Raw genomic sequence first — 14225 nt, 5'->3', positions numbered from 1 at the left:
ACAAAAACTCCCTGAAAGCACCTTGCAATATCTCCAAAATATACATGCCAAAAGCCAACAAATGTTTGGGTTGGGAGGTGGGGCGGATGGGTGCAGATGCAAATAAAATGGAATAATTTTCAACTTAATTTCTGGGAGCAGACAGAACCTTAATTTGCATCCCCTTAACTTGAATGGGAATAATGGGCTGTTGATTTACTCCACCAGGTTACTGCCCAGGCGGTGCTGTTCAAAATTACTCCCAACGTGTGGGCTCCAAGGATATGTTATTTTTGGAAGGTGAAGAGGGATGGAATGCATGCAATATTGTTATTAGAAATTTTTGATTCAATTTAGCAGCAAATATTGGTATATACTTTCCAAAACGCCAACTAAATAACTTTCTTGCAAAACCAAAGTAATCATAGCCAACAGAATGAGTCATAACATATTTGAGTCGCATTTTAATAAAAGCCTTTTCGAGGGTGAAAGTAGCATTCCTGAAATACTTCATTTGTTTTCCCCTAGTCTGTTCCCCAATATCAAGAGGCTAAAATTTGTCCTGAGAATTTGGGAACTGGGTATTGAAAGTGATTAAAATAATTTCAAATTCTCAATAGCTCTAACCAGATGATTTTATTGTGTCTGCTGTATGTTATACACCAACTGTAATGAGCTCCAGAATAAGAAAGAGTACATTGTTTCCTAGTCATTAGTTAGCACTTGACACCATTTTTAAACGATACAGTAATTGTTGGTTTCACCTGTTCTATCAGACAGTTCTCAACAATACTGAATGGAGTACTCTTTTATGACATTACTATCTATTTTAAAAAGACTCTACTCCACCCAAATGATAATTGTGGAGAGGCTGAAAGGTCAATATCCTTGGGAATGCAAAGCTGCTGTCAAGAATAGCTTAGTCAAGGATTATGGATACAAGGACACCAATTTTCTTCAAAGTTGTCTCCAAGAAGCTGCTTTGCCTCATTTTCTTTCTTGAGAATACATGAAGAGTCTCTTTAATTTAAAAAAAAGAAACTTTGTACCACAGTTGCCCACCATGAGGAGTGATGAAAAGAGAAACTGGATACTCTTGGCTATCTAAAAATCTGAGTAAGTGACCACATATTCATGTTGATAGCAACAGGTTTTCTAAGCTTAATCAAACCAAGAATTACAACACTGTATTTGTGCTTAAATTCAAACCTCTTAATATGTCACATGGACGAGAGGAGTAAAACAGTAAGATATCAATATTTTTTAGATAGAGAAAGCTAGCTTGAGGATAGTAGAAAAAATGCAACATTAAGGTAAAGAATTCCACAGGTTAGAAGTATTGGAAAGAAAGCTGGAAGAGCATTAAAAGGATATCCTGTTCAATCTTACCTGTCGAAGAGCTTCAAGTTCTTCACCAGCCACTTTTCTCTCTGATGAGGTGTTCTTTAGATGACCCTGTGCCAACTCCAGTTCAGTTTGCAGCTTGTCAATCTCTTTGTGCACCTGGTCTCTTTCGCTCATTACCAGGCGGTATTCATTGAGCACCGTGTCCCTCTCTTCCTTGTACTTCTCTGCATCCTTTACTGCTTTCAGCTGTAAAGTCTTGTATCGAGTCACCTCAGTTTGTAACCGTTCCATTTCCCTCTGGATCTCTTTGTTCTGTACCGTTGCTTTACTTAACTCGTGCTGTATTGAATCATACCTTTAGAAACAATGCAGAAGTAGACAAAGCTCATTTTTCCCTAATTAAAACAATCACAAAGATCATTTTACTAACAGAAATGTATTTATTCTTCACTTTTTAAAAAAAAAAATAAGCATTTCAAACAATATCAATGTTTTTAGTAGGTGCAGTGGAAATACAAAATTTCAGAATGAATTATCATTTGGGTATTTCATCTTTGAAATTTATCTTCACCTCTACCTCTTTCATCACCTACACTCCAAACACAATATTTTCTGAAACCATACTTATTGTGAGGAAGGTATACAATGGACAACCTTGGAATGAATTTATGTTAGCCCTTAAAGATGAACACTCTCACAAACAGGATTCTTATCACAATCATATATTTGGTACACCAGATAGTTATGTTTAGTTTAGTTTAGAGATACAGCACTGAAACAGGCCCTTCAGCCCACCGAGTCTGTGCCGACCATCAACCACCCATTTATACTAATCCTACACTAATTCCATATTCCTACCACATCCCACCTGTCCCTATATTTCCCTACCACCTACCTATACTAGGGGTAATTTATAATGGCCAATTTACCTATCAACCTGCAAGTCTTTGGCATGTGGGAGGAAACCGGAGCACCCGGACGAAACCCACGCAGACACAGGGAGAACTTGCAAACTCCACACAGGCAGTAGCCAGAATTGAACCCGGGTCGCTGGAGCTGAGAGGCTGCGGTGCTAACCACTGCGCCACTGTGCAGATGAGTGATTTTTAAGTTGGTTTTCACCATTTGCTTGTGATTCTCTTTCAAAGAAATAGAATCAGACACAAATTGGGGAAGAAAAACCTTGAAATCTGATCTCCCTCACCCACACACTAATAGCATAGAAGTTTCAAACTTACTCTAGAGTTTTCTCTCCTTCACTCTAGGTAATAGTGTGAACTTCTGTTCTACTCCTCACTGGTGCAACATACAAAAACTGAGAACTCAGCTGGGTAGAGCACTGAGAATGTGCATTTCACCACTCCTTGATAGCATGTGCACCACTGACCACACCTCTAAATTAAAACTTTAATTTGGGCTTTACTATATGCACCAAATCTATATCGTTACATTTTTGTGAGTCAATTTGTATCTAATTTACACTTTTGAAGAATTGTATTTTGTCATCAAATTGAAGAGATGCGACTGAAGTGAAAAACTGCTAGGTCAGTTGTATGTGGAATATGGAGATACTGGAGAAAATATTCATAAGTTTAATAAAAAATGAGATGAAGAGACAGATATACTTGGAAGCTTGAAAGACCACAATTTAATAAAATGATATGCTAAGAGTGTAAATCACACGCTTTTCTCCACTGGCCTAACACTCTTGTTAGGGCTGACAGACATCTGAACAGATGGATAAAAATGACTAAAGATCATCAGGCCATCAATGTTCACCTTTTCTTTATTCATTCATGGGATGAGGGCGTCACTGGCCAGGCCAGCATTTATTGCTCATCCCTAATTGCCCTTGAGAAGGCGATGGTGAGCTGCCTTCTTGAACCGCTGCAGTCCATGTGGGGTAGGTACACCCACAGTGCTGTTAGGAAGGGAGTTCCGGGATTTTGACCCAGCGACAGTGAAGGAACGGCGATATAGTTCCAAGTCAGGATGATGTGTGACTTGGAGGGGAACTTGCAGGTGGTGGTGTTCCCGTGCATTTGCTGCCCTTGTCCTTCTAGTTGGTAGAGGTTGTGGGTTTGGAAGGTGCTGTCTAAGGAGCCTTGGTGCGCTGCTGCAGTGCATCTTGTAGATGGTACGCACTGCTGCCACTGTGCGCCGGTGGTGGAGGAAGTGAATGTTTGTGGATGGGGTGCCGATCAAGCAGGCTGCTTTGTCCTGGATGGTGTCGAGCTTCTTGAGTGTTGTTGGAGCTGCACCCAACCAGGCAGGTGGAGAGTATTCCATCACACTCCTGACTTGTGCCTTGTAGATGGTGGACAGGCTTTGGGCAGTCAGGAGGTGAGTTACTCACCACAGGATTCCTAGCCTCTGATCTGCTCTTGTAGCCACGGTGTTTATATGGTTACTCCAGTTCAGTTTCTGGTCAATGGTAGCCCCTAGGATGTTGATAGTGGGGATTCAGCGATGGTAATGTCAAGGGGAGATGGTCAGATTCTCTCTAGTTGGAGATGGTCATTGCCTGGCACTTGTGTGGCGCGAATGTTACTTGCCACTTATCAGCTCAAGCCTGGATATTGTCCAGGTCTTGCTGCATTTCTACATGGACTGCTTCAGTATCTGAGGAGTTGCGAACGGTGCTGAACATTGTGCAACCATCAGCGAACATCCCCACTTCTGACCTTATGATTGAAGGAAGGTCATTGATGAAACAGCTGAAGATGGTTCGGCCTAGGACAATACCCTGAGGAACTCCTGCTGTGAAGTTCTGAAGCTCAGATGATTGACCTCCAACAATCACACCATCGTTCTTTGCGCTAGGTATGACTCCAACCAGCGGAGAGTTTTCCCCTGATTCCCATCAATTTCAGTTGTGCTAGGGTTCCTTGATGCCATACTCGGTCAAATGCTGCCTTGATGTCAAGGGCAGTCATTCTCACCTCACCTCTTGAGTCCAGTCTTTTGTCCACATTTGAACCAAGGTTGCAATGAGGTCAGGAGCTGAGTGGGCCTGGCGGAACCCAAACTGAGCGCCACTGAGCAGGTTATGGCTAAGCAAGTGCCGCTTGATGTCACTGTTGATGACACCTTCCATCACTTTGCTGATGATTGAGAGCAGGCTGATGGGGCGGTAATTGGCCGGGTTGGACTTGTCCTGCTTCTTGTGTACAGGACATACTTAGGCAGTTTTGCACATTGTCGGGTCGATGCCAGTGTTGTAGCTGTAGGGGCGCGGCAAGTTCTGGTGCACAGGTCTTCAGTACTATTGCTGGAATATTGTCAGGGCCCATAACCTTTGCAGCATCCAGTGCCTTCAGTCGTTTCTTGATATCACGCGGAGTGAATCGAATTGGCTGAAGTCTGGCATCTGTGATGCTGGGAACTTCAGGAGGAGGCCGAGATGGATCGTCAACTCGGCACTTCTAGCTGAAGATTGTTTCCTTTTACATTACACAATGTAATCTTTGATATCAACCCCCCTTCTTAGAGTTCAGCATTCCAAAAATACAGTATGTCTTTAAAAAAAAGCTAGACTGTCAAAAGATTCCTCTTTATGCCATTTATATTGAATTAATATGCCACCTTTCTCATGCCACAATCTTTTTGGATTTATACCAGTTTAACACAACTATTACATGTCAGGTTAGTCCTTCACCTCTTCAATGTAGATAAATATTGTTGCTGAATTGATGTTTTCTCCACAACAGCAGCATCTCTCTGCTTCATCAGCATCTCATTCTGTTTCTGAAAACGTCGATTCTCCTCTTCCACCCGCTCCAGACGGCTGAGGTCAGTGTTATGGTTGGCAATCTTCTCATTGTACCGTTTTCTTAGTGCATCATAATCTTTCTTTAAGCCTTCTAATTTGTCCATGGCAGTATCATATAGTTTATTTAGAATCTCAGATGAGCCATTTTCCCTCATAACCTGCAAACAACCAAAGAAAATTTAATCCATTTATTCTGCCCAAACTTGAAGAGCTACTATCTTGGTGTTATTATTTTAAAAGCTTTGACTGTGCTGGTGGCTATCATCACAGTCCAAAATACCCTGAACAGCACTTCGCAAGGTGTTAATGGCGTTTATTCTGCCACTGATTCACTGCATCTCAACAAGTTTCTGTTTCCCATTTATTTTCTAAACATGTTACAAAAAGCAGAGTTTATGCATTTTAAAAGCAGCCGTTAATGTGTTCGCCTTTTGTTGTTTATCGAGAGTCTATAATGGGAAAATCTGACAGTCTTATGTGGCTCTGCTGTCCATCATAAACATTATTTTCCAGAGGGTTGGAGAGGAATATGCACCAAAAATACTCATTCCTCCTCTGCCACCAACTTACCTGCTCCTTTAAGAAACAACGCTCAACAAAATATGAACAACTAAAAGATAATGGGTCCACAGCTTTGAAAATAAATCAGTGAGAAACAAAACTTAAATTTCCAAATATATCAATGCTACCAAAAGTTAATATATCATGCAAAACTAACCCAATGTCCTCACCTTACATGGTTTAGCTAGAATTATTCCTTCGGGGCTTCAATGATGGCTGAAGAGTAAAGACAACAGCTCTGATCTTTATGCAGCAGAAAGAGGTCAAATTTGCTCCTTGGTTGTTGAGTTGTCTGATCTTAACCAATGTAGACGTAGGGATACTACAACCAACTGCAAAGCCCTGGTTAGGACAAACGAAAAGCGACTAATGCTGATTTCCAGCATAAGTTGTCGCTAGCATTGCACTGTGTAAGAACTGGATTAGAACAGGATCAGGGACAACTTTGATGTCTTCCATAGCTGAAATGCCTGCCGACACTCACTGCCGAGATTCACAAATCAGCAACAGCCACTTGATCAAAGGTCCAGAAAATGACTGTTATGGTATGGTACCCTGGTAAGGAACCCACACCAGAAGCAAAAGGACTGGCAGGAAAATGGAGCAAAACAAACTCCTTTTGAAGCTATTCTTATAAGAAATATTCCTCCACATTAATATTCTTATAAGCGAATGCTCATTCTGTGGGTCATTGCTAACTGGTTGCAGTATTTTGTCCAGTTGGATTTTGATCCAATATCAACATTCTATAACCCTGTATTTCTTCTCACTTAAAACCTTTGAAAATGTGAGCAGTACAGCTGGGTTCTCCTGTTAAGGCTAAAGGAATATGGCTTCACAATGGTCTTACAATGAAGTATCAGCCCCCCCCAAAGCAGATATTTCCACACTGCTTGAAAAATGCCAACTCTGGTATTTTGGCAGCATTTCGAATGATAATCACTGAAACAGGTTGCTTTTTCAATCAGTCTTATCTCTTAGCCTTGATCAAAAAGTGTTCCGCGCGAAGGAGAATAACTGAAGAATCAAGTGTCATGTTTCAGTACCTGATAACAATGGTAACAATCCCAAACAGAAACTTAGTCACCAATGAGTTTATTTTTTTTAATAGACAGATCAGGTGTTTACTGTTTGGGTTGGTATTTGATAAAAGCAACATCATTAATTATACATAGTCTAGAACCAGATGAATTATGAAAGTCACTCAAAGAAAACCTCAATGTTAAACTGTCTAAAGACACTCTAACATTTACACTACTTTTTACCTGAATCTTGGGACAGAAGCACCAAACTGACCTCTGTGTGTTGCTCTCTCACAGGTTGTCCTGTACTTCCATTCATCTGCAAAACCATTGAAAGCAGTCTTGGAAAGTCTTTTCTGCATTCACAGAAGACCTGCTGTCCATTTCCCAAACCAGCCTACAACAGGCTTACAGGAGGCATAGGCCAGTAAAAATAATTATTTGATTTTTAAAAGATCAATTAAAAAAATGTTGCTGTGAAAAGATGCTAAGCTGGTCCAATGTAATAAAAGTCTGACTCAGCAAGTTTAGAAGACCAACAAGGGAAGGTGGGTCCCAGTGTGATAAAAAGGAAAAAACAGGTCTCTGTTGCAGTGAACTGAAGAAAGAAAGAAGGATGAAATAATGACTTGCATTTATATAGCATCTTTCACAACTTCAGGATGTTCCAAAGCATTTTACAGCCAATGATATATTTTTCAAGTGTTGTACTGTAGGAAACACAGCAGCCAATTTGTGCAAACAACAATGTAAAAATGATCAGATAATCTGTTTTTTATAGTGATGTTGGCTGAGGGAAAAATATTTGCCAGGGCGCCGGGGAGAATTGCTAGTGTCACTCACTCCAAAAGATCTCTGCATCAGGAACTGACAGTAGTGCACTCATGTAAAAGTACCCTAGTATCGAAATGGATTGTGTTGAAGAAAAATTCAATTTGGGCAAGAAATTATCTCCAAAACCACAATGAAAATTGCAGTTCTCTAAATAGGCATCAGATGGTGCCACACTCAAATCAGTGGAGTAACCAACTTCCAAGCATTAGAAACCAACATGCAATACGTATCAGAAAAGAAATAGAACAGGATCCTCCAAATGTCAACTTACCTGAGCCAAGATAAATATTTCTTTAACCAGCAGTTTCAACCATGGGTTAAAGTTTGGTGCCAGATCAAATGTGGCCTTTAAAAATGTGATTGTATCGTCTGGGTGCTCAGTACTGGGCACACCTCAAAATTAAACTAGTTAACCACCAAAGACTATAAAAAACATAATGAGAACATATTTTCCAACATCTTGATTTATCTGTATCATCTGCCGAAACCAAAGGAAAATTTATTCAATATGAGCCCTTTCCCAGTTTCACTGCATAAAGCATGTTGTAAATGATGAATTATATTTGATTTTAAAAATCTCAGCACTTTACAAATCTTGTATTAATTTCTGTTTGCATTGGACATGTAGTAGATATAGTTGTTTGACAGTAGACAAAATGCTCTTATTTGGTCAGCTGCAATGAAGTGCCATGCATTAACAGGACTACAGCATTATGACATAAAAGTTTATTTATGTTCTTAATTTCCCATAAACATATATCTCACTCTGCTTCCCACTCCAAAGGCGTCTGCCTCCAAACTTTGAGAGACTCTTGAAAGGTTTCGCTTATGCCGAGGATGATGGAAAAGCTCTACTTTCACATTAACTTAACTATCACAATCAGCTGGAGGGCAAACTCGCAGACTAAATGCCTGAAAAGCAGGAAGTGCAGCTTCCAGATCACAATCAAATTTTCCTATAGTTTTCCCTTGTGCTTCTTCTGTATACATATGCAAATCAGAACAGGCAAATAATTAAGTTGTTAAGATGTCTATATCACAAGAAAATTAAGCTATGGTTTGCATAAGAAGTGCTTATATGTTTTTTCTGTTGTCTTCCAGGAGGGATGTCAGTGCTGGGAAATAGAATACTTGCTTTTTCTTCAACACTTAGGGTCTGATTTTAACCAATTCAAAACCCACCCACTTGCAGAGTGTTAAAATCGGGCCCCGAGTGTCAGAAACAACTAATTTCAAATTAAAGTTCCCACAACTGCATTTCAATAATGTCCTTTAACCCAGCACAGAATCAATAACACCACCAGTGTGAACATGTTTAATTCCCACTAAAGACGTGTATAAGAAATGTGAATCAGATTTTCAATTCCACAGCACCTTGTAGTAAATCATGTGGACTCTATGCTGTCAACCCAAGTCAAGTGGCAAGTGGATTGAGAACGAACAAATAAATGATAACTTTATGGCAAGAAGACAGTTTAGACCTTCATCCCAAGCCATCTCAGCTACATTCTAATGAAAGAAAATCTTCACGTTTACATATATAGGAAAAGAAAAGGCTCCTTTAGGCCCATATGTGCTTGCCCTGGCAATTTCATCCCATTTAACAACCGCCCCTTTCCCCCATCTCCTTGGAGAGGGAAAAAGACCTGTAGCAAATTAGGGAGCCCTCTCGCAAAAATCTTCGCCAGCCCCTCAAAGACAGTCAAGCCGAGGGAAATGGCCAACCTACAAGTAATTATCCAGAAATAAATTACAAATGTGGGAACTGGATGGTGGCCTAGTCCTCTGTTTGGTTCCTCTAATTTTGTTTTTCCTCTCTTTATATTTTTCTCAGTCCCGACTTTCTGTTACCCGTGACTTAAATTTCCCTCGCGTCTCTTTGCTGGAGTGGTTTTCCTTGTCTGCCTTGCCTTCCTCCTTGCACCGCCCACTTAAATTAAGGATGCAATTCAGAACCTGCCGGTATGTCAAGCGCTAGCTGGAGTTCCACACAGAGAAGCAATAATAAGCACGACAACAGAGTTTTGCCAGACAGAATTTGAACCTGAATCAATGTTGGCTGTTGTTTACTCTATATTTCATTCAGGTAATTCAAAAGGTTATTCCTGAAAATCCATTCCATTATTTTATCCAGTATTTATGTAAGATTGATAATTTGTTGTTTCCTGAGCCTGTATTATTCCCTGTTTTGAAAATGAGTCTAGTTCTAATCAACTCGGCCTTCCTACTGTTAATCAACTTCATCCTAATTACTATTACACCTCACAGACCTGATTTCTTATCTCTCAGAAATTAGGGACATATATCATTTATTGCTGGGAATTTATTTGTTTTCAGCTATTTAGTTCAACTAGCAGTTTAATCCCAGTTACAGAGTATTTATTAATTCTACTTAGATTATCGCTGTTTAGGGAAAGCATGTTGTTCATGTCTTCTCCAGTGAACACATGGAGATAGTTATCATTTAATATATATTATGTTAAAAATTCTACAGCATTATTGTAGGAAAAGAAGAATGTTTACCTAGTGCCCTAAACAGCATTCTTCCCTCAATCAATAACACCAAAAGCAGATTAACTAGTCATTCATTCATTTGCTGTTTGAGGCCTTGTTATGTGCAAAATGGCTACCACTTCGAACGATAAAATAATAGTTCAAAGCAATTTACATGAAGCGCTATGAAACATTTCAGATGCAATGAAATATTATATAAATGCAAGTTCATTTATTCTTTAGTAAGCAGCATTTACTTAAATCTCAAGATGCACCTGCCATATTCCTGCTTGGTAAAGGTACCTAAGATCTATTGGGAATATGGAGTCCCTGCCCCAACAGTAAAAGAAGAAGAAGGAAATAGAAGATGCTGAACCATAAATCAAGTAGCAGTCAGGTCTGCTTGGCAAATCCTAGAGGAACCAGAAAGTGGGAGATTAAAATCAAATACAATTGTAGTCTCGAGGGATTGAGAAGAGAAACTCACATTTTAATCAGGAAATCTGGTTTGCAGAGTGCTGTGCATTACGTAATAATATGCAGGCAACTCTGCCTTAAATAGCTTAATAAATTGCAACAGTGAGAATGTTTCAGATATATTTGATAATGAAAATGGATCCTATGCTGTAGAAATCAAAACTACTAGTTCTATAGCTTTGGAGGAAATATACTTGGAAATTATCAATTTTAAAATGAGTATTTTTGCTTGGTTTGTCCTGATGTTGCCTGACAATAAGTACAAGATCTGATCAACACTTAAAAGCTATACAATTTCTGCACAGTAGGCTTAGGAGAAACTATGACAGAGAACGAGAACTGGTATTTTCATCATGAGAGACCGATATGTTTCATTAAATAGCCACACCATCAACTTGAAGTTGGATGGAGCCAAATATTAGCACTGATCTTACATATAGGACAGCAGATACACTGATTCCATAACTGGTTCTGAGGTTCAGAAAATTGGATACACTTATTAAGTCATGCAACCTCTTCAATTAAACTTTTTGGCTTTATAACTTCCCTGAACAGTGCTGAGGCGCAATACTTTGATAGAACAATGGATGCTCATTTTTCAACAAGTAATTGAAAGTCATGGAGATATAGCAATCTGCTAGCTAGTCTATGTGTTTAATATGGAAATATACTAGCTATGAAGTGGTATAAATAAATCAACATGACCTGTTTCATTACAAAAGGTAAACTTAGTAACATTTTGGCCAAGATAAAATAATTTTACCTAGTAGAAAACAGTGCAAAGGAATCAATAAGTCTGTATGTTAAGATTTGACTTCCAATCACATGTGGTACAAGTGTTTTGTTTACACTTGTAGGAAATGAGCACTGCACAGAAGTTACAGTATATATTCAAATTTGGTAAGATTTAATTCATATTAAGAATTTGCACTTGTAAAAAAAAATCAAATTTATGCACATATTAAGCATTGAAAAACATAACTGGTCCTGTAACTTAAGAAACTTTCCAAATGTGAAAAGCGAATGCTAGAAGGACAAAACTTCACTTGTGTAGTTCACAGTAACCTTTGACTTTCACGCCTGTCAAGTGGTTACTCTGCACAAACTTTGATTTTGATTCTGAAAGTTTAGTTTTAACTTGAAGTTCAGGAATTGTTTTTTCAGTCAAATAAAGTCAGCTCCACTCACATATTTGCTTATTTTGACGCACAGTGGTTGATTTTACAAACTAAGCTTTTCTTGCATCAAATGAACCATGGACTTAACATTTCCAAGAACCTTTGCCACATCACTGCTTCAGTTCTTTCTTTCCAAACCATGAACTTTTCTATAAAATCTCCCCCTTGGAGATGTGTCAGCCAAATGTTTATATATAGTTCCAAAATGTTCACTTCATTCAATTTGCAAAGGCTTTCTTTTTCTAATCTGAACTTAAAAAGCATTCATCAAACAAGTAGCATTGTCCTACATGAATAGAAGCTGTGAACCTGAATAAGCAGGCTTTATTCAATCATTCCCTTGGCCTTTAAGTGTCTCGGGCCTGAAGGGAAAAGTCATCTATCTGCAGCTCCTCTAAAAAACAAACAAAGCTGATGCATCACTATCAGGAATAAAAACACCACCCTTCGCTATCAGTCAACCTTAAAAGCAGCAGTTTTCCCCCTATTTAATTTTATATGCATATATAAGTTTCAAAACATCAAGCCAAGTAAAGCTTTCTATTTACTTCAGCTCATACACACATCAAGCCAAGTAAAGCTTTCTACTTCAGCTCATACACTACAGTATTAGCATTCATGACAATGACAAAATACTTTAATCACCTGATGGTTTGCAAAGATGACTACACTAATAAAAATATAAGGTAGAGAAAAACCCTTACATTTTCTTCCTCTTTAACTAAATTAAGAATTCAAGGAACATATTTATTAGAATGTATACTTTCCAAAAATTGCATTTTCAGAATAATCAGCAATTGGGATTGAAAAAATACCCATTTGTTCAAATGCAGAGTTTCATATGTAACACACAAAGAGAAGGAAAGCCGAGATCCTTGTCTTTTGATCCTTCACCATTTGAGAGAGAAAAATAATACACTTAGCAAGAATCTGATTTGATATCTTTCAATTTTGGCAACTGCAGAGAGATCTGCATAGTCATGTTTCCCTCCCTGCTAGGTATCGCTGATGGGTACTCTGCATCCCCAGCTGGCAGTACAATTTCCAGGGTTATATCGGTCCAGATTGGCTTCTGGACTAGTCTGAAGTAGTAACCCCCATTGCTTTCAATGGAGTCACTCAAGGTTGCACAGCTGTCATGGAGCGGACTAGCATGGAGAAGTTTGCACTCAATTTGCAAAACAACACTAAATACAAGGCACATTATGCAAAATGCAGTGACAGAATTGCATGCAAATTTCAACCTCTCCCAGGTAAAATCATGAATAAATCCTCAAGGAAAAAAATGTTTTTGGAATGATTTTTTTTGGTTTTCCACCTGGATATTCCACAATGTGGTTGTGAACACCTGCAATCTCCATGTGGAGCTGATACTAGCATTTTAACACACTGCTCATGGAATAACTAGGAGGATAGCATGTTGATTGAACTCAGGTTCATATCTGTTGTTGCCATTCAGCAAAATCCTGAATTTAGGCAGCACATATTTGAGATGGACTAGGAACATAGGTAGTATATGAAGAATTACATACATTTCTTCCCAATATTGTCCCACCAACCTCAAGTGCCCATTAACCTGTGCATTTCCCATGGAGTCATGCTATCACTGAAAACATTTTAATTATTACTTTAAAAGGTGCATTTTGGCTAATTGTAAAACATTTATTTATTTCACCACTAAGAAACAGAAACATGAGACATGCAAGTTTTATCCACATTCAGCATACCAACCAGATTACCACTTCCCTGTTCTTCATACAAGTCCTCTCATCCCATCACAGGTGAGCTTTTGCCCCTCGCATTTCCACAACTCACAGATGCACTCTCCAACACTACAGCCTGCCTAGTTTAGACAAATTCTCCCCCTCTAATTGCCAGTGTGCAGTGACACTCTCCCTTCCTTATCTATTGCAAGACTAAGAATTTATAGTTGCTCCAAGCAATGATCTTCTACTGGAGTCAAGCAATAGTGCCAGGTATGAGCTGCAGAACAGTATCAAAATTGAGCAAGCAGAACAGCATCAAGAAATGGGAAAAAGTGAGATTTCAGGCAAATAATTTCAGGCAGAAAATCACTTGTCGCAGTGAGAATTCCTGATTTGCAATTCCAGGGGGTAAAAATGTCCATGTTTGCATACAGTGTACACATTCCCCTGATGTGGTGCCTGGATATGAGAGAGAGCAAAAGAGCAGTAAAGGTGGGGAGGGCAGAAAACTGAGCAAATCACAGACTCATTCTCATTACTCTCCTAGTAACCAGTTGGAAAACTGTATTCGGGTTTCCAAACCCAACCTTTGAACTGAAGAATAATGTTGGGCACAAGGATACCATAAAAAGGAAAACATTAAAAAAAAATTAGAAGCCATTAAAAAAGTCAAAAACAAATTTGTAGAGATTGCATAAAAATTCTAGATTTTATTAAAATAACTTCAGGTAGAATATTACTAAAGAATAAGCTCCATTTTTTAATTATTTAAAAGATACCTACAATTTGGTAAATCAGACTATATAATAGAATGATTTAAAATCAATGCATTGCCCATTGTGTACAGATCAGAAAG

General features: G+C 38.8%; 1 protein-coding gene across 13 annotated transcripts in view; it reads right to left on the bottom strand.

Moving 5' to 3' along the window:
• The window catches only part of dlg5a (discs, large homolog 5a (Drosophila)), a 199289-nt gene that overhangs the window by 72091 nt on the left and 112973 nt on the right, over positions 1 to 14225 (bottom strand). For all 13 annotated transcript variants that reach the window (XM_068020571.1, XM_068020579.1, XM_068020575.1 and 10 more), the window contains exons 7-8: positions 4985 to 5256; positions 1369 to 1681 (exon numbers count right to left, since the gene is read on the bottom strand). In XM_068020571.1, coding sequence (XP_067876672.1) covers positions 1369 to 1681; positions 4985 to 5256 — 585 coding nt within the window. The remainder of the gene's footprint in view (positions 1 to 1368; positions 1682 to 4984; positions 5257 to 14225) is intronic.

This window comes from Heterodontus francisci, chromosome 42 (assembly GCF_036365525.1).
Source record: "Heterodontus francisci isolate sHetFra1 chromosome 42, sHetFra1.hap1, whole genome shotgun sequence".
NCBI lineage: Eukaryota > Metazoa > Chordata > Chondrichthyes > Heterodontiformes > Heterodontidae > Heterodontus > Heterodontus francisci.
The sequence above is the reverse complement of the archived record's forward strand: the minus strand, read 5'-3'. Positions and strand labels throughout refer to the sequence as shown.